The 18,632-nt window shown below is 42.5% G+C and overlaps 3 protein-coding genes across 3 annotated transcripts; 2 read left to right on the top strand and 1 right to left on the bottom strand.

Annotated features, from left to right (window-relative positions):
* LOC145444677 (uncharacterized) lies at positions 1–6,252 on the top strand. Its single transcript, XM_080322698.1, has 5 exons — positions 1–30; positions 95–131; positions 196–302; positions 5,079–5,911; positions 6,009–6,252. Exon 4 carries the CDS (start codon positions 5,079–5,081, stop codon positions 5,625–5,627), a length of 549 nt encoding a protein of 182 aa, XP_080178824.1. The 5' UTR covers positions 1–30; positions 95–131; positions 196–302; the 3' UTR covers positions 5,628–5,911; positions 6,009–6,252.
* Positions 886–5,082, top strand: LOC145444481 (uncharacterized). Its single transcript, XM_080322474.1, has 5 exons — positions 886–1,028; positions 1,092–1,124; positions 1,183–1,225; positions 1,284–1,323; positions 1,388–5,082. Exons 3-5 carry the CDS (start codon positions 1,197–1,199, stop codon positions 4,979–4,981), a joined length of 3,663 nt encoding a protein of 1,220 aa, XP_080178600.1. The 5' UTR covers positions 886–1,028; positions 1,092–1,124; positions 1,183–1,196; the 3' UTR covers positions 4,982–5,082.
* Positions 6,253–15,836: 9,584 nt separating the features above from the next.
* Positions 15,837–18,632, bottom strand: LOC145439161 (uncharacterized). Its single transcript, XM_080316651.1, has one exon. The coding sequence runs from the start codon at positions 18,630–18,632 to the stop codon at positions 15,837–15,839; it is 2,796 nt and encodes a 931-aa protein (XP_080172777.1).

Genomic DNA, 18,632 nt, shown 5'->3' with positions numbered 1-18,632 from the left:
CAAACTCAAGTTGAACGCACGAGTCTACTGGTAAGTTATCCGCTATAACACAACGTTAGTGGACATAGATTGATGTGTTGCTTGTTTTATTAAGCATAAAGAATCGAAGACACCGGCAAAGAAACTAGATTGTAAGTAAGACTAGTTTAATGTTCCCCAAGTGCTGAATTTGACCGCGTGTTATTAATTTTACAGATGAGTCGACGCAGACGGAATCGTGTTCGCGAAGAACCGAATGCACCACCAGAGATTGGGGACGAACGTCAAGAAGTTGTAAATCAGAACTGGCAAGCGATAAAATCGTATGTAGTGAAAAAGACTGGTCATGTGTATAATATTCGAGTCATCGGTCGGGAGCTAGCGGATGTTTTCCGTGATATACAAGCTATATTTTTCTCTGAGTCACATACCTTTAAAGTGAACTACGCACATGCCTTTATTTTATATCACACTGAGACTCTGCGATTTCGTTATTTTCATGCGTCGGCGAACGTCGATAGTGTATTAGAAACACCAGCGCTAATTTCAACACTATCTGAGTTTGATGAATTTGTTGAATCTATTCGCCTGGAAACCGCACTTGATTTGTTACAAAACTCTCGAGCAGATACAAAGTCACTACCAGTGTGTCTGACTAATGTCCAGTTTTATGTATACCCTACGAGTCGTTTACTGATTGGTTGAGCTGATATCGAAATACCACCAGGACTTGCACAATCATTTATTTATACGTCGAAAAACTAAGACGCCGATGTGTCTTTTCATGATCTCAATCATTCTCATAATGATCCAAGAAAATGATCCCGTCATTGAATTTTATTGAGATGTACTTGTATGTATTGCGTGTGGTGTTATTTGGATATATTTGTACATTTTGTTTGTTTAATATGATTTTTTTTATTGTTTGTTAATGTATCGTTTGTTTTCCAGGTGGATAACATTATTTCATATCTCAAGTCGGTTATGTCATTAGATTTGAATAGTTTACATATAGAGATTACATTGACACAGGATTAAGGGTTTAATAGGTAAGTTATTCGATGCGAATACTTTGATTTATGAATATAATTTGTTATTTATTTATCCACCAGACAAAACGAGCGTGGGATTAAAGAATTGAAACGGTGAGTTATTACTGTGTAGAACTATTAAGCATGATGTAATGATTTTGTTGTTGAACAGACAAAGCGAACTCAATGATTAAGTGGGATACACAAGTCTACTGGTGAGTTATCTGTTATATTACTATGTTAGTGACATAGTTTGACGTGTTACTTGTTTAGTATAAAGATCCAAGGAAGATACCGAAAAAGAAACCGCATTGTAAGTAACACTAGTTTAATATTCCCAAGTGTTGAATGTAACCACGCGGTATCAATTTTTACAGATGACTCGACACCTTTGGAATCATAAAGAACACGCACCGCCAGAGATCGACAACCAAAAACAACAAATGACATCTCAGAACTGGCAAGCGGTGAAATCGTATGTAGTGAACAGTAACCGTGTGTATAATATTCACGACTTGAACCGTAAGCGGTCGGATGTTTTCCCAGATACCCAATCGATCTGTCTGATCAACCCGCAGTTATATGAATATCCTACCGAGGGTGTGTTGATTGGTTGTGTTGGTATTAAACTACCGACATGGCTTGCGCAGTCGAAATCGATCATGCCATTTACACGTCGGAAAAATAAGAATCGGTACAATGACAATCTCTGCGCTTTTCGCTGTATTGGTCACTCGATAGGTAAAGACACCAAAGCAATGGCCCAACAATTCACTTCAGCATATGGTGTAAATGTAGAATCCGGTGTGACTCTTGACATGTTGGATGATATCGAGGATTTGTTTAATGTCGCTATATTTGTATACACCAAGACCGAGGGTAAAGCTAGCGCTCTCCGACGTAGTACGTTTGAAGGGAAACCTGTGTACTTACATTTAGAACATGCACACTTCTGTCTCATTACTGACATGAGGCGGTATATAGAGACCTATAAATGTGATGTTTGTCTACGATTATTTAACGAACAGTATGAATTGACCAGACACAAATGTACAACGGGTGTCGTTGAAGTGTTTCCAGGTGGCGTGTATACACCTCCTCTGAACATCTTTGAAAAGCTTGATTTAGAAGGGGTGTTTGTTCCTCACCAGCTTCGTTATTTCAAATACCGTATCGCGTTCGACATAGAGAGCATGTTTGAAAAGTGTGATATTCCAGATTCCTCCAAAACTTCATGGGAGTGTAAACATATTCCCATTTCGGTTAGCATCTCTTCTAATGTGGAAGGGTTCTTGGAACCGTATGTAATTGTCTCGAACGGTGACCCAAATGACTTGTGTGCGGAAATGGTTGATCATTTTCATGATATTCAAAGTGAGTCATTTAGGTTGCTACAGACGGAATATCAACACTACTTGGACATGCTCGAAACTAAAATTACCGAAATGAGAGCGCTCGATCCTTCCGAAAGAAAAATACCTCTTGAACGTTTACAAGAGGAGTTTATGCGATATTTAAAACAAATCCCTGTTTTGTCGTTCAATGGTGGTCGGTATGACTTGAACTGTCTCAAAGAGTACTTGATGGGTTTACTCGTTGATGAAAATCTGAATGTATTGAAACGAGGTAACAACTTCCTCTCGTTGACAACTAACAGACTTAAATTTTTGGATATTGTGAATTACTTGGCACCCGGGTTCTCGTACGATGCTTATTTGAAGGCCTTCAAATGTAGCGCCGCTAAGGGTCATTTTCCGTATGAGTTTCTGACTAGTTTAGAAAAGCTGGATTATACGAGTCTTCCTAGCCACAGCGACTTTTACAGCTCGCTAAAGGGTCGTAATATCTCCACAGCTGAATATGAAAACTGTTTGAAGGTTTGGAATGATAACAAAATGACAACTTTACGTGATTATCTCAAATGGTACAACGCAATCGATACTCACTACTTCATTGAGGGGTTAGAAAAACAATTTCAATCTTTCAAAAGTCAGTTCAGTGTGGATATATTCAAAGAAGCTGTCTCCCTACCCGGGGTTGTATCGAGGCATCTTTTCAATAGCATCCCACGTGATTTTACCTTGTTCAATGATAAACACCAGGATCTGGTTTCGCTATTCAGAGACAATTTAGTGGGTGGACCGTCAGTCATTTTCCATCGATATCAAAAACAGGGTGAAACTCGAATCAAAGAATTTTTTTACAAGGAAAACGCTCAGATTACCCAACATGTAACAGGGCTGGACAGCAATTCGTTATACCTTTTTGCTTTGAGTGAACCTAGTCCAACTGGTTTCCCGGTACATTGGCAACCACTCGATGCTGAGTGTACTAAATTCAAACCGGTGAAGACCGCACCGAAATGGGGGGGGACAGCAGCTCAATGGTTAAACTGGTATTCTCACATTCACAATGTACATGTCCACCATGCTTTTAATGGACCTGAAATACGCGTAGGAGCTCGTAATTATCCTGCCGATGGGTTCTATCGTAATTCAGCTGGTCAGGGGGTAATCTTGTCTTTTCTTGGGTGTCATTTTCATGCACATCAGTGCAGATTTGGCTGTGATGACTTGGAACGTCGAGAACGAACTAAACGTGTTCATGATTATTACAAAAGCCTCAATTATCAAGTCGTATGTAAATGGGAATGTGACTGGCGCACGGAGAAACAGGAAAATCCTGATATTGTGCGATATCTTAATGGCATCCAACCGCAATTGAATAGAACCAAGTCTGTCACCGCGCATAAATTGATGGAGATGGTAATGACCGGTACATTCTTTGGGTGTTTATCAGTCGATATTTTTACGCCAAAACATTTGCAAAGGAAGTTTGTTGAACTATGTCCGATATTCAAAAATACGATGGTGTCTCGCGAGCATTTGTCAGGACACATGAAACAGTTTGCCATTGATCGTAAATTACTCACCAAACCCACGCGCATGTTAGTTGCTTCATACTGGGGCAAGAAAATCTTGTTGACCTCTGACTTGATCAAGTGGTATGTAGAGCACGGATTGATTATATCAAAAATCCATGAGGCGGTCGAATTCACAAAAAAGACCTGTTTTGACAACTTTGCGAAAAATGTCTCAGACTGTCGACGCGCTGGGGACCGTGACCCTAACCTAGAGATTATTGCCCTGACACAAAAATTAGCCGGAAACAGCAGCTATGGTCGGGTCTTGATGAATCCACGTAAATTCAAACGAACCACCTACTGTGATAAAAGTGAATTGGATGTCAATGTTGAGGATCGCTTTTTTGTGAAATATGATGAATTGAACGCTGATCTATTTGAAGTAACGAAGCGACCTAAAACGATCAAGTGGGGTAACTGTATTCAAGTGGGGTTCTGGGTTTATAACAATGCTAAGCTCAAGATGCTCTCGTTTTTTTATGACTGCTTGTGTAAATATTTCCGCGACGAGTGCTTCATGCTATTAATGATGGACACAGACTCCCTCTATCTTTCGCATTCAGCCTCATTCGACGATATCCTTATCCCCGAGAAAAGAGATGAATTTTATGTGGAATACGAGAACTGGTTTCCACGCTATTTTTGTGACGAGCATCGAGCTGAGTTTTTGGCTGATCCGGTTTCTTTTGACCGTTCGCGACAGTGTTGCAAAGACACGTATGCCTATTACCTTCGTCAACCGGGTTTGATGAAAGTGGAGTACGAGGGTGGTACATCTTTCTGCGGTCTCCAATCCAAAAATTACTTTTGTGATGGACCAAAGAAAAAATTAGCTTCCAAAGGCCTCCAGAAATCCAACCCAGTCGATTTCGAAACTTTCCTGGGTGTCTTGACATCTAGGCAATCTGTCGGGGGAGTGAACAAGGGGTTTCGGTGCAGAGATAGGGGTGTCTATACATACAAACAACAGCGTAAAACATTTTCCTATTTCTATGCCAAACGCCGAGTGCTCGAGGATGGTGTATCAACCCTGCCATTGAATGTGTAATTGTATATTTTGTGTGCTATTGTATTTTATCTGTGTGTCTGCTATTATTATGATTTATTTGTATTTTTTATGTGTTGATGTGTCATTTGTTTTCCAGATGGATAACGCTATTTCATATATTGAGTCAGTAATGTCAGAATTGGATTTAAATAGTTTGCACAAAGAGACGCTTGAACTGGAGCAGGAATTAACACAGCTCTCGATTCACGGTACCGACGACAACTCACAAGACCGCACGATACCCGATCGATCCAAGGCGCGCCGTCAGGAACTAGACGAGAAATGGACCCGTGACCGAAGTGTCTGCATAGAAGCGCTACTTCAACTACAATTTCCTGATCGAAAGATGCCGAGTGATAACCACATCCTATTCAACAGAGCAAAGCTTACAAATCATGTGGTCCTGGGAAGAAATTGTTCGTGGATACCGCTTTTCGGTCACGAAGAGAGACAAGCCTACTTGAGAACCCGCAAGCGACATCGAAAATTCCAATTTTTCCTTGATCAACATCGAGTTGCAAACAGTTTGAAACGAACTCGTTCTGACTCTGAAAGTAGCGATGCTACAACCGATGATTTTTGCAAACATGATTCCCTTGGTCATTGTGAACATAATCCTGTGGTGAACACTGATAGTTTTAGGTGAAACTTTGTTTACAATCTGTGGGTGTTTTCGAAATGTCAACTTGTAACTAAAACGTTTTAGTAATAATATTTCCTGAAATCTGTGTCTTGTTTTACAGATGGCTAGTGATTACATAATATCTGTTCTGGAACAACCAGACCTGACTCGGTTACACGAAAAGACACTTGTACAACGCCGCGATCATGTACACTTCGTGGAGCTGTATTTGAATCGAGAGATATCGCATGAATTATACGAACAACGCGTGTCGAGACAACATAAAGATTTGAAAGAGTGTTCCAAGGGTGAATACTATAGTTGTTATAGAAACACTGTTAGATTTTAAAGCGCTATGAATCCTCTCTTATTATGAATCCTCTTATGTGATTTATTATTTTGCAGCTTGGGATCAGCTGCTTGATGACCTGAATAAAGCGTTCGTAACACTACAACTTCCACTGACGATGAGGGACAGATGAAGATTTCATAACCCGTGGAAAATTGTTAAATCGGACTCTACTGGGATTATATATTCCACTAGAACAAGATGACTACAACAGTGGATATTCCCAACCTTGTTGATATATAAACAAATGCACTTTATCGAGTTTTCAATAAACAACAAATGATGGAATTGATCCACCCATTCGCGTGTATTGTGAGTGGTCCTTCAAGAAGTGGGAAGACTACTTTTGTTGCAAAGCTGATTAGGCATGCGACATCAATGATTAAACCTAGTGTATCCAGGGTCGTATATTGTTACAATAATTATCAGGAGGTTTTCAAGACGATGCATAATGTAGAATTCCACGCGGGTCTAGATATTTTAGAAGAGTTGAAGGTTTGCTCTGAAGACACCTTGATTATAGTGGATGATTTCATGACTGAGACAGCGAAAATTGCAGACTACTTTACAAGATTTTCTCATCATTCGGCAAAGACAATTTGCTATATCACACAGAACCTGTACCACAAGGGTAAAGGAGCACGTGACTTGAGTCTCTCGAGTTCGTATATGGTGATTTTCAAGAATCCGCGCGACCAACAGCAGATCAGTTTTCTTGGTCGACAAATGTACCCAAACTCTAGATTTTTAACAGAGGCTTATCGTGACGCTGCTAGACGACCTCATGGTTATTTATTTCTTGATGTCACGCAAGAAGCGCCTGAAAATCGACGAGTTATGACCAATATATTTCCTGGTGAAACCATGGTGGTTTATAGCCCGCTGGTATAAATAGCCAAGCACAGAGACGACTTTAAACTCAAAATGACGAAGGTGCCAGCTCGGACACGGCGGCATATACCCACACTAGAGTTCCTACATAAAAGTAAACCCGAGATACGCAAGCAAATTATATCGGGAGCCAGCAAAGAATTGATCGAGTGTATATGCGATTGTACAAAGAACATTTTAAACGGTAACATCCCTCTTTCAAAGTATAAAAGAAAGCGACTATCAGCTCATAAATGTAGTTTACGTCGACTTGTCAGGAAAGACATCCCCATTCGACATAAAAAACGTATTGTTAACCAGCATGGGGGTATGTTTATGACTCTATTATCAAGCATCCTACCCGTCGTCACTGGTTTACTCGGTAATCTTTTCAAAAAATGACTTCTTTTAAAAAAATCCTCATAAATCCGAGCCCGATCAACGGAGCTGACGTTCAGAAATTGAATTTGGATATCGACAAATGTATGAGCGACATATTACAGATGAACATACCCCAAGAACGAAAATTAGCCTTATATAACGACGCACTAAATCGTTATCAAACAAAACACGACACACTGAATCAACCGATGAAAATCGATATATCAGAACAAAGGAATCTATTTTCGGCTAGTGAGTTGGACGCACTGCGACGCCTGATCAAGGGTGAACCATCAAGGATTCCTATACCATCACCGAGTAGCCAACGAAGCAAAGTAAAGACTCAGCATGCCAAGACGAAAAGCGGTCGTACACCCAAGACCCCGAGACGATACGGATGGGAGCCATACTAAGTATTTCACGCCAGGGCTACCCGGTAGTTATCGCGGTGCATACGTATTCTCTAGAGGGCGGAATAGAGCCAAAGTCAAGGAGTTTCTTTCGAGCAAGGACGCGTACACAAAACATTTTCCCTACCGAAAGAAATTTAAGAGACCTAGAGTGATTACATCCGGTCTCGGTGTTCAGTATCAAACCGATCTCATGCATATGCAAAATCTTTCAAAAGAAAACGACAATTTTAAATATGTGTTGGTGACGATCGATTGTTTCAGTCGATTTTTATATCTGTATCCACTCAAAAACAAAACCTCGCAAGGTATTATTCGCGGATTCAAGGAAATATTTAAGGATCGTATACCTCATGTTATTCAAAGTGATCAGGGTTCTGAGTTTACCAATCGTGCGTTTCAGACTTTCTTGAAAGATAACAATGTGCGACATTTTCATACAAATAGTGAACTGAAAGCATCGATATGCGAGCGTGTTATTCGTACTGTGAAGCAAGTGTTATACCGTTATTTCACGCATAATAAGACTTTGAATTATGTCAGTGTCCTGTCCGAGATATGCCAGGGGTATAACACTACTTTTCACGTTGCTATAGGGTGTCCTCCAGCGGATGTTGATTATTCAAATCAAGAACAAATTTTCCATAGGTTATACGGCGACATGACCCCTAAAAAACCCAAACTAACTATCGGCACACCCGTCAGGATTTCGAAATCACGTGGTAATTTTGTAAAAAGTGCCTTGGCGAGTTGGACCGAAGAAATCTTTTTCGTATCTCAATGTCGTAAAGGTGACCCTCCTACTTATCAATTGAAAGACTACCATGGTGAAGTTATAGACGGTCGCTTTCAGCGTGAAGAGTTACAACCAATAACGAAAAATAATAATATTTACAATATCGAAAAAATCCTGTCTACTCGCAGGAAAGGAAAGAAAACGCAATATCTTGTAAAATGGTTGGGTTATCCGTCTACATTTAATTCTTGGGTCTCGGATTTGTATAAATAGACACCGAAAATGTTGTTCAACCAAACTATGGATTCTGATAACGTCTCATCTCGCATGGGTCAAGTCTCGAACAGTCTGAAAAACCAGATTGTGTTTATTGTACAGATTTGTATGTTAGTGTGTGTAATCGTGTTTTCATTATATCAAATTTCTGTCGGGGTGGATCGTGAGATATATTTAACGCTACTGTCTTCTTCACTTGGGTATTTATTACCGAATCCATCACCTCACCGTATATGTTGAAAGAAACAATAAAATGTTGTTGACTCTACCTTCGAATGCGAGTTTGGATAAATTTCCGAATACTAGCACAGATTTTCAAACGGAACTTTACAAAGAATTAGAAATGAGTCGCCATGAGCTGGGATTATGTGAGCTAACCTTCCCCAATGATTTTCAACCGCGAATTGAAGTGACAGCGAAAAGTATCGGTTTTGGATTTGTCGATGCGAATGGATACACCGATCGGTATTATATTCCCGAAGGCTCGTATTACAGCATCGGTGAAATGTTAGAATCGTACGAGAAATATTACATGGGGGACATTTTCATTTTACAAGGATTCGGAGACTTTAGAATCACATTCAGAAGATTAGTCACGAGTAAAAAAAGACCCAAGCGGGGTGTACCCATAAATACCGACACCGCAGACTCTAGCGCCAGACACGTACCCCGTACCACACATGATTCACCCGAGCCTTACGGACTGATACCACTTGGTTCTGTGTTGGACACAATAACATTTAGACGTGTTGTATCCCGTCGCCGCGGAGTGGTAGAATTTATATTTACACCCGCGATAAAGTTGGAACGGATTGATAAGGTTTATGTGTATTGCGATCTGATACAACCAAGACCACACGGTAACAAGCTGCAACAACTTTTACGGGTGGTTACTGTAACCGCTAAACCGAATGAAAACCAAATCAATATATTCCCAAAACCATACTTCTTTGCTTTAGCGAGAAACAATTTTAGAACAATACGAATTTATCTACGTGATGCCGCTGGCAACCCCATTAAATTTCGAAAAGCACCAGTGACAGTGACCCTACGCTTCCGTCGTAGAGCTGTTGATTCAATATGAGTTACATCACGTTGTCTGGCACCCAGGGCGAATTCTCAGTGGTGTTACCGAACGAAATTATTTGTAATGAACTCGCATTGATGGATATGAGTTTTGTCAGTGAATCTCTTGATCGAATTATAATCAATCACGATCAAGCACTCTGGGAGCTACATAATGAGAAAGATCGAATAGTAGATGCGTACCTAACACCACTTGGGAATTATGCAAACAACCTCGAGTTGACGCGAAGAATATTAGCTGAAAGTTTCAAACACTGTTTCACCGAAAGAATCAACGATGAACTTTTCCGAATTCGTTACTCGAAACGTATCACACTCCACCCCACGGATATATTCACGAATTATTTCAGTGTAGTTGATCAAGTGTCGACACCAGTATGTAATGTCACGTCGATCAAACCTAAACCAACTCAACCCCACCTCAGATATCTTTTTGTGTATATCAATGTACTACGACATCATCCGGTGGGTGATTACATGAGTCAATTGCTTCGTGTGATCCAAGTAAATAACGAGATGTGTATGAGACAAGAAGTTGTATATGAAAAACCGTTTTATTTCCCAGTGTCGATTAACCACATCCGCGATATAAAAATCACCATCCGAGACCAATACGGTCAGTTAGTACATGATATAGAGACCACATTGACACTCCACGCACGATGAAAATAGTGACGTTAACCACCTCTATGCTTGGTGTTGATTTTGAACACAGACTACTCACCATCAACAACATCCCGACGAGATATTGTGAATTAGCCCTCATGGAGATCGATTTCACTTTAACCGAACCGGCGATTGGTCAATATTTGTTTGTGTATTGTGATATTATTCACCCTCACTTACTTGGAGATACGTTAGCGCGTTTATTACGAGTTATACCACTGACAACTAGTGATGTCACGCATAATTGGGTAGCGACAAATCCGTATTATTTCCCTGTTTCAAAAGATGTTGTAGATTCTGTATGTCTTTACCTCAGGGATGAGTTTGGGGAACCTATAAATATAATAAGTCGTTCATTGCAAGCTACATTTAACATTAGGAAGCGATTATGAAAGTTGTTTTCACGTGTGACCATCATTCTGTCCATCGTCATTATAACCAGACAGGTGATGGTTATGGATATTTTAGTGGTGGAGTTCAAGCCGGTTCCGGTATCGGGAGTTTGTTTAAATCACTTGGTCGTTTAGTGACACCTATTGCGAAATATGCTGGTGGTCAATTGTTACGGACTGGAGGTGAAATAGCGAGAGATCTATTACGGGGTAATTCGATCAAGTCTAGTGTCGTCAAGAGAAGTAAACAAGCTGGCGGTCGAGTGATTGATAAAATTTTAACCCCAAAAGCTATAAAAAGGAAAAAAACAAAGTCAAAGAACACTTCATCCAAACGTCGTCGTAAACAGCAGGATATATTCGACTAAGAACTATGTTGATGCACGCGGGTTCCAGAGAATGTCATAACTCGGGATTAAACATATTTAGTATACCCCACACACAAACCAGTATTGAGGAATCGCAATATGTCGTCGTCAAACCCCATAGTTTAGGGAATGTCATGGAAGTACAATTACCAAGGACGGATCGATATATGGATCTACAAAACACGTTCTTGAGATTACGTTTGAAGCTCACTAAACGCGATGGAACTGATTTAGCAAACGATACACAAGTGGGTCTGGTCAATAACATGTTGGATTCTCTTTTCAAACAAATCGATGTAACTATTTCAAATGAGGTTATCACAAATTCGGATAATTGTCATGCGTACAAAGCTTATATCTCTCGGTTGTTGAATGATACACATGATGCCTCGGAGAGTTTTGTGCAAGGACAAGGTTTTTATAAAGATGTCGCTGGATCTATGGATGTTCTTGGTGTAGCGAATACTGGATATGTTAAACGAAAAGACCTTACAAAAAACAGCACTCCGCTAGAGTTGATCGGAAAAATTCGAATGGGTCTTTTTGAACAGTCTAGATGTATGTTGGATAATGTCGACATGAAATTAAAATTTACACGTAACGAAGATAATTTCTGTCTGCTTGGCGACGCGGAAGATGTACAAATTGTTTTACTCGAAATGGAGGTGTATGTCAAACAGATGAAGATCGCTGAAAGTGTAAGCTTAGCACACAAGTCTGTATTACAGAAGAATACTGCCAAGTACCCCTGGATACGCTTACAAATGTCGACTCATACATTCGCCGCGGGTTTGTCGAAAATTGATAGAGAGTTAGTTAGCGGCACCATGCCAAAGAAGATCGTAATTGGTTTAGTTGAGACCACGACATTTAACGGTGTTCGAACCAAAAATCCATTCAACTTTAAACACTTTGATGTTCAAAATCTTTCGTTAAGTGTGGACGGGCGACAAATTAACGGACGCGAATTTCATTTCGATTTTGGTAAACACGGTGGACTCGAAGGTTATATGACACTATTCTCTCAGACAGGTCGCTGGGAATCCGAGGCACCTTTAAATATTTCTCGCGAAGATTATGTCAAGGGGTACACTCTTTTTGTGTTTGATTTGACACCTGATAATAGTTTGGGATGTTATCAACTTCATAAGACAGGAACTGTGCATCTGGTTTTGACTACATCGAAACCTTTACCAACCTCCGTAACCTTGTTATGTTTGAAGGAGTTTCAACATCTTCTACAACTGAATCAAAAAAGACAAGTCGTCGAAATATGAATACGTCTGAGATCGATGATATTCTCTATAACCACCCTGACACACAAAGTCTATATCTAGGAACTTATCCAGTAGATCAGTTACCGAAGAAACCAACTAGCGGAAAATTCGCTATCACCATTAATTACGATGAGTCGAGTTTACCTGGGTCTCACTGGGTGTCTATATACAGAGATGACGATACTCATTTTCATGATTCGCTAGGCTTCGGACCACTAAAACCTCAGATAATCGAATTCCTGGAGCCGGATGAATTTTCAGTGACTGGGAAACAGTTACAGAGTAAAACTTCAGATGTGTGTGGAGATCATGCTATCGCATTCTTGATAAAAAGAGCTCAAGGGTTTTCAACAGAGGAATACTTGGATAATTTTGGCGATGATAAAAAAGTGAATGATACGATTGTACATGTTTTTGTGAAGAGTTTGATTTCAGAGTAATAAACGAATGTGTAAATGTATATACTTGTGATTCTTGTTGCGCCTGTGAACAGCAGACTATTTTGTAGGCACGAAGCAGCGAATAAGCCGAAAGTATTATTCAGCTAGCAATCAATAGCGAGGAAAGAGAACACGATCGGTCATTTGACACGACTAAACTACGACATCATATATCATAATTTACGATCAAACTATTTCGCACTGAATGGAATAGTGTAATAATCGATAGTAGCACACAGCTGCACGGGTAACAATTCAGCGCGCAGGTCATTCGAAATATAGGTCGCACGCACTGCGTAAATCCTCTTACAAGCCGCGTTTCCGTTTGTGTGGTTATTGTTGGTGACTATTCAACACCACGCGAGAGAGATGCCTGAAAGTACGAAATAGCCGCTCACGACCCCCGCCATAAGAAATAAGAGCCGCTTGCGACCGATCCCTATACTGAAAAGGGTTACCGTGCGACCACAAGACACAATAGCCGCTCACCACCCCCGCCATAAGACAAAAGAGCCGCTCACCACCCCCGGTTTTCCAGCCGCTCACGACCCCCGCCATAAGAAATAAGAGCCGCTCACCACCCCCGCCATAAGACGCAATAGCCGCTCACCACCCCCGCCATAAGAAATAAGAGCCGCTCACCACCCCCGGTTTTCCAGCCGCTCACCACCCCGCCCATAAGAACCCCTGCCACCGGTTGACCGATCTATATAACTACTATCGAAGCAATGTTTGGCTTGTTTTACATAAGCACATATATTATTTCCATGTCCTCACTATATAATCAAATATCAATATTACGTTATGGTTTATAATCCCAATTTTATATAGTGCGGCCCGCGAATGGATTCAGATGTTGAATGCGGCCCGCGAGCTCAAAAGTTTGCCCACCCCTGGTCTAGTCCAATAGCATATCGTTAAAAAATACGTTGGCAAATACTCTAAATGCGAAAATACGTTAATACCAGTTCAAACTAACAGCGTTACACAGCCCTGTTTACACTGCGAAAACTACAGAGAGACTGAGCATGTGCTAGGAGACTTGACCTCGTGTTGCGCAGCAGTCATGTGTGACGGTATCATAGATACAGGCGTAAAACCACCGTGACATAGGCCGCCCCCGTGGCGAAACATAATTGTAAAAATGCAGTTATCGGTGAGCCACAGAAATTGAGGAATGGTGGTTTTTCAGATCATGAAGACAATCAGGGAGTGAAGAAATATATGCAAAGTGGTTGCAATGTACAGAAGCGGATACAGCCGCAGTAAGTGAAAATAATGTACAGAAAACGTGCAATATTGCCAAATAGGGTACAAATTGGCAAGATACAGAAAGGCATGCAAAACGAGAAAGTAAAAAATTATTCGAGTTCGAGGCGACACAACTTGCGTATGTCGCGACTATAAGTACCAGTGGGAGTACGTACAGTGACTTTTCGGACCAAACCATGACAATCTGGAAATGTCTGCTCAACTATGGCTTTCGGCCATTTACCGCGTGGTGCAGAGGAATCAGACATGAGAACGATATCCCCTACTTTGAAATTGGGCGTTTTTTCAAGCCACTTCGAACGAGATTGCAGCAAGGGTAGGTACTCTTTCAACCACCTTTCCCAAAAGAGATCGAGTTTACGTTGGACGTTACGCCAGTTTTTAGCATAATCATCAGCTTTACAGAACTTGTGAGTCGGGATAGAAGGGTCAAGTCTCCCTAGAATGAGGGAGTTTGGAGTCAGACACGGCAAGTCATTTGTGTCATCTGAAATGGGCGTTAGGGGCCGATCGTTCAAAATGCGAGCGACTCCATAAAACAACGCAGATAAAGTATTATCCTGAAAAGCAGCATTGTTATTGAGGGCATATAGAGTGCGTTTACACAAAGCGACTACACGTTCAACACATCCATTGAAATGCGGTGCGAGACTGGGTGAAAAATGCCACTGGATACCTCTGTCAGCTAGTGAGGAGGCAACATGCTTGGAGTTCAAATTTTTGAGTGCTTTTGCAAGCTCTTTTTGAGCGCCTACAAAAGTCGTGCCATTATCACTGAACATGTGGGTGGACCTATTTCGAATATCACAGAATTTTAAAAATGCCATCAGAAAGGAAGAAGTCTCAAGTGAATCAACGACTTCCAAATGTACAGCTCGAGTACATAAACAGGTAAATACACAGCCATAGCGCTTAAGCTCGGTACGTTTGCGCTTGCAGATCAAAGGACCAAAATAGTCGACCATTGTATGATTGAAAACAGCCTTGTGTGGGGTTAGACGATAGTGCGGGAGGTCGGCCATGTATTGGGAGCCCAGGTTAGCACGGCGGCATTGACAAAATACACATTTATTTAGTACTTTGCGAATGGAAGTTTGACCTTTCATGACCCAGAATTTCTCACGAATTAGGGACAGGACTTGTAGCGTGCCACAATGGCCATTAGCCACATGATATTGACGAATAATCAAGTGAGTGACATGGTGGCCAGCCGGTAGGATCATGGGATTTTTTGCGTCATCGGGCAGTTGTGAGCGATTCAGACGACCCTTGACACGCATGACACCATCATCTACAAAAGGTATCAATTTCGACAACGAATTGGGAACATATTTTTTGTTAACACTAACATGCTCAGCGCGAGCGTTGTCACGAAGCGATTCGATAGCACTGGGAAATGACTCGGCTTGCACTAGTCTGATGACTTCCTTCGTCGCTTCCTCCAGCTCCTCAACCGTGAGGAAGCCAGAGCGCGGTTCAAGGAGCGGGTTCGTTGGCGAGCCTTTCATCTTCCAGCGCAGCATAGAACGTAGCCGAAGTATCCAAGCGGTCGAGCGAACGAGACTGGTGAATGATGAGAAACTACGCAAGTAGTCGCTGAGCGGCCCTTTTGTCGGCGACACGTCAATCGAGAACACTGGCTCCATTAGCTTGACGGGTCGGTGTGCATCTGTGAGACCAGACCCTGAGTCGAAAGACTGACGTAGAAAGTCAGGACCTTCGAACCACATTTTTGCGCGTTGCCACTGGTGGGAGCCCGCATGAGCCAATATCAGCCGGATTATTAGCCGAGTCGACGTGACACCATTGGTCGGTACGAGACAGAGCTCGAATCTTGAGCAGTCTTTGATGTACGAAGGTGTTGAAACGAGCAGAAGTACTCCGAATGCTTTGGAGTACCGCGGTACTGTCGGTCCAGTAGTGAACGGAGTCGATCTTGTAGTCAATGTCTTTGATAATGTCTCTGGCAAGTTTTATGCAGGCTACGGCAGCCGTGAGTTCTAGTCTTGGAATGCTGGGTGCGTTCTTTGGCACGACCCTGGATATTCCTCTGACGAAGGAGACATGAACCTTTCCGCCAGCGTCCTCAAAGCGGAGGTAACAACAGGAAGAATAACCATATGTGCTAGCATCAGCAAACGCATGGAGCTGAATATTTACTGGCGAGAACCCAGGCGGCTTGTAACACCTGGGAAACGATAGCTTTTCGAGTTCTGGAAGTGCATCGACCCATTTATTCCACTTTTCTGTGAAAGCATCATCGATCGGTGCGTCCCACTCCAGGTCATCACGAGATATTTCTTGCAGGAGCAGCCGTGCCGGTAACAGGAACGGGCTCAGATATCCAAACGGAGTGTAGATCTGAGCGATTTGGCTTGCGATGCCTCTTCGTGTAAAAGGCTTGGGTTTGATGTTAGTCCGGGCGCGAAGCGAGTCTTCTGTCATGTCCCAGATAACTCCCAATGTACGTTCGTCACTGGAATTCGTGAAGTCGAGATCAACCAGGTTGGCAGCGCGGGCATCTTGGGGGATCCGCGACATGATCTCGCTCCTGCCGCTGGCGAATTTCGTGAGGTTGAAACCGTAATGAGCGAAAAGCGTTCGTAGCTGCTCGATGATCGCGATCGAAGCTCCGAGGTCATCTGATGAATGAAGTATGTCATCTACATATGTGTTACGTAAGATACAGTCGAGCGTAGGCTTGTCGGCGCTGGTGCCGTTTAACATAGCAATTTGACGAAGACAGAATTGAGCAATGCAAGGTGAAGACGTGCTTCCAAAAACGTGAGACGTCATCTGATAATCGATCGCTTTTCCATCCAGTCTGCTGTCTTCGAACCAGAGGAAACGTAAGCTATCCGAGTCTCCTGGATAGGTCTGAATTCTTGAGAACATCTGAGCCAGGTCGGCGACCCAAGCGTACCTGCCCATACGAAAACGGCATAGGACTCCAATTAGAGAGGAGTTGACGTCGGGCCCACTGAGCAGTTGGCTATTCAGGCTGATGCCCGAGAATTTGCGGCTAGCATCAAAGACAATTCGCATCTTCTGCTGTCGGGTATGGAAATGGATGAGATAGAAAGTCCTTTCAGATGAAGGAAGTAAGTCGGGCGGGACCACTTGCGCGTAGCCTCGAGACAAGTATTCGTCAATTTTTTCTTTATACTTTCGAAAGAACTCTGGATCTTTCTTGAATCTCGAGCGTTGATTTTCGAGCGATTTCTCGGCAGCTTCGCGATTATACGGAAGTTTCACCTCTTTTGTTCTCCATGGCAGAGCAACTCGGAACCGGCCGTTCAATATGTGCGCGGATTCTTTCATAATGGACAGCGCTTGTTCGTCTTCGATCGAGTTTTGCGACTCGTAGGGGTCAACCCAAACGTCCGAAAAATCAGCGTTACAACTAGAACACATTGGCAATTTTGGCGAATCAAATCGGTCAAACAAGGGTTTTTCGGCATGCACAAAATTGATATCGATAAAATTCACACTATTGGGCTTAAAGCCAGATTTGACAAGGGTGCGGTCAGCGCCAGCAAGAGACCAACCGAAAACCGAACGCTCAGCACCGGGCAATCCATTCTGAGGCTTAATGACGTCCGTATTTGGGTATTGCATTAGGAAATCTTTTCCTAGGACCAGGTCTACATCATTCGTATCGGCGACCGGTATGTTTATGTGTCTCAGGTGATCACATGTAGATATCGTATCAACATTTGGCGCATGATTTTGCACATCGGGAAAGTGAGAAGACGCAAGCACATATTTTATATCGATACTTGTGCTTTGATCAAGGGATTGCACTGTAAGAGAAACTACCTCTACTTCGCTTTCAAAAACGCCACCTGCAGTCGACGTTTCGCAAATCATACGATCACCGTGGATATTTAATTTGTTACGCAAGCGCGGTGTGCACAGAACATGTCCACAACCTGGATCTAGGAATGCATTGGTTATCACTCTAACATTCGAATTGGGAGAGGTGATTATAACCGGTATAACGGATAACCGCACGGGATTGACTTTCCCGTTTAGCCAAGACGACATGGTGTGGACATCTGCGGTTATTTTATTTTGAAAGCCCCCATGCAGGAGGGTATGATGCGACGCTCCGCAGCCGCTGATGCGACACTTGCGATCTGACCTGCACGTGCTGGCCTCGTGCCCGTAGCCCAGGCAGTTGACACAGACTGACTTTTCTTCTACGAGTTTCTTGCGTTCGGCTGGAGTCTTCTGGTGGAAAAGGCCACACTGGTAGAGCACGTGCGAGTCGTCACAGAGGTGGCAGCGAGGCGGTGGTCTCGTTCGTCTTGGTTCGTTGGAGACGGCTGTGGGACGATCTACGGACGTTGCGTTCACTTGCGTCTTTTGCTTTGGAAACTTCGTACCTCTGTCGAACGGCATGCGCGACACGAATTTTCCGAGTCGAGTTCTAGAGGTACCAGCCTGTCTACCCACGAAGGCGACAAATTCTTCGAACTGCGGTTCGAACCCTCTCTCCATCAT

This window comes from Botryllus schlosseri, chromosome 1 (assembly GCF_051294905.1).
Source record: "Botryllus schlosseri isolate E-star chromosome 1, Bs_hap1, whole genome shotgun sequence".
NCBI classification, from domain to species: domain Eukaryota; kingdom Metazoa; phylum Chordata; class Ascidiacea; order Stolidobranchia; family Styelidae; genus Botryllus; species Botryllus schlosseri.
This window is presented reverse-complemented; position numbering and strand designations above follow the sequence as displayed.

Excerpts from the sequence above, each read along its gene's own strand:
- LOC145444481 (XM_080322474.1), top strand. The coding sequence starts at position 1,197 with ATGATTAAGTGGGATACACAAGTCTACTG. Across the intron at positions 1,226-1,283 it reads TGGGATACACAAGTCTACTG|TATAAAGATCCAAGGAAGAT; the intron begins GTGAGTTATCTG and ends TTACTTGTTTAG. Across the intron at positions 1,324-1,387 it reads ACCGAAAAAGAAACCGCATT|ATGACTCGACACCTTTGGAA; the intron begins GTAAGTAACACT and ends CAATTTTTACAG.
- LOC145444677 (XM_080322698.1), top strand. The coding sequence starts at position 5,079 with ATGGATAACGCTATTTCATATATTGAGTCAGTAATGTCAGAATTGGAT.
- LOC145439161 (XM_080316651.1), bottom strand. The coding sequence starts at position 18,632 with ATGATGGAGAGAGGGTTCGAACCGCAGTTCGAAGAATTTGTCGCCTTC.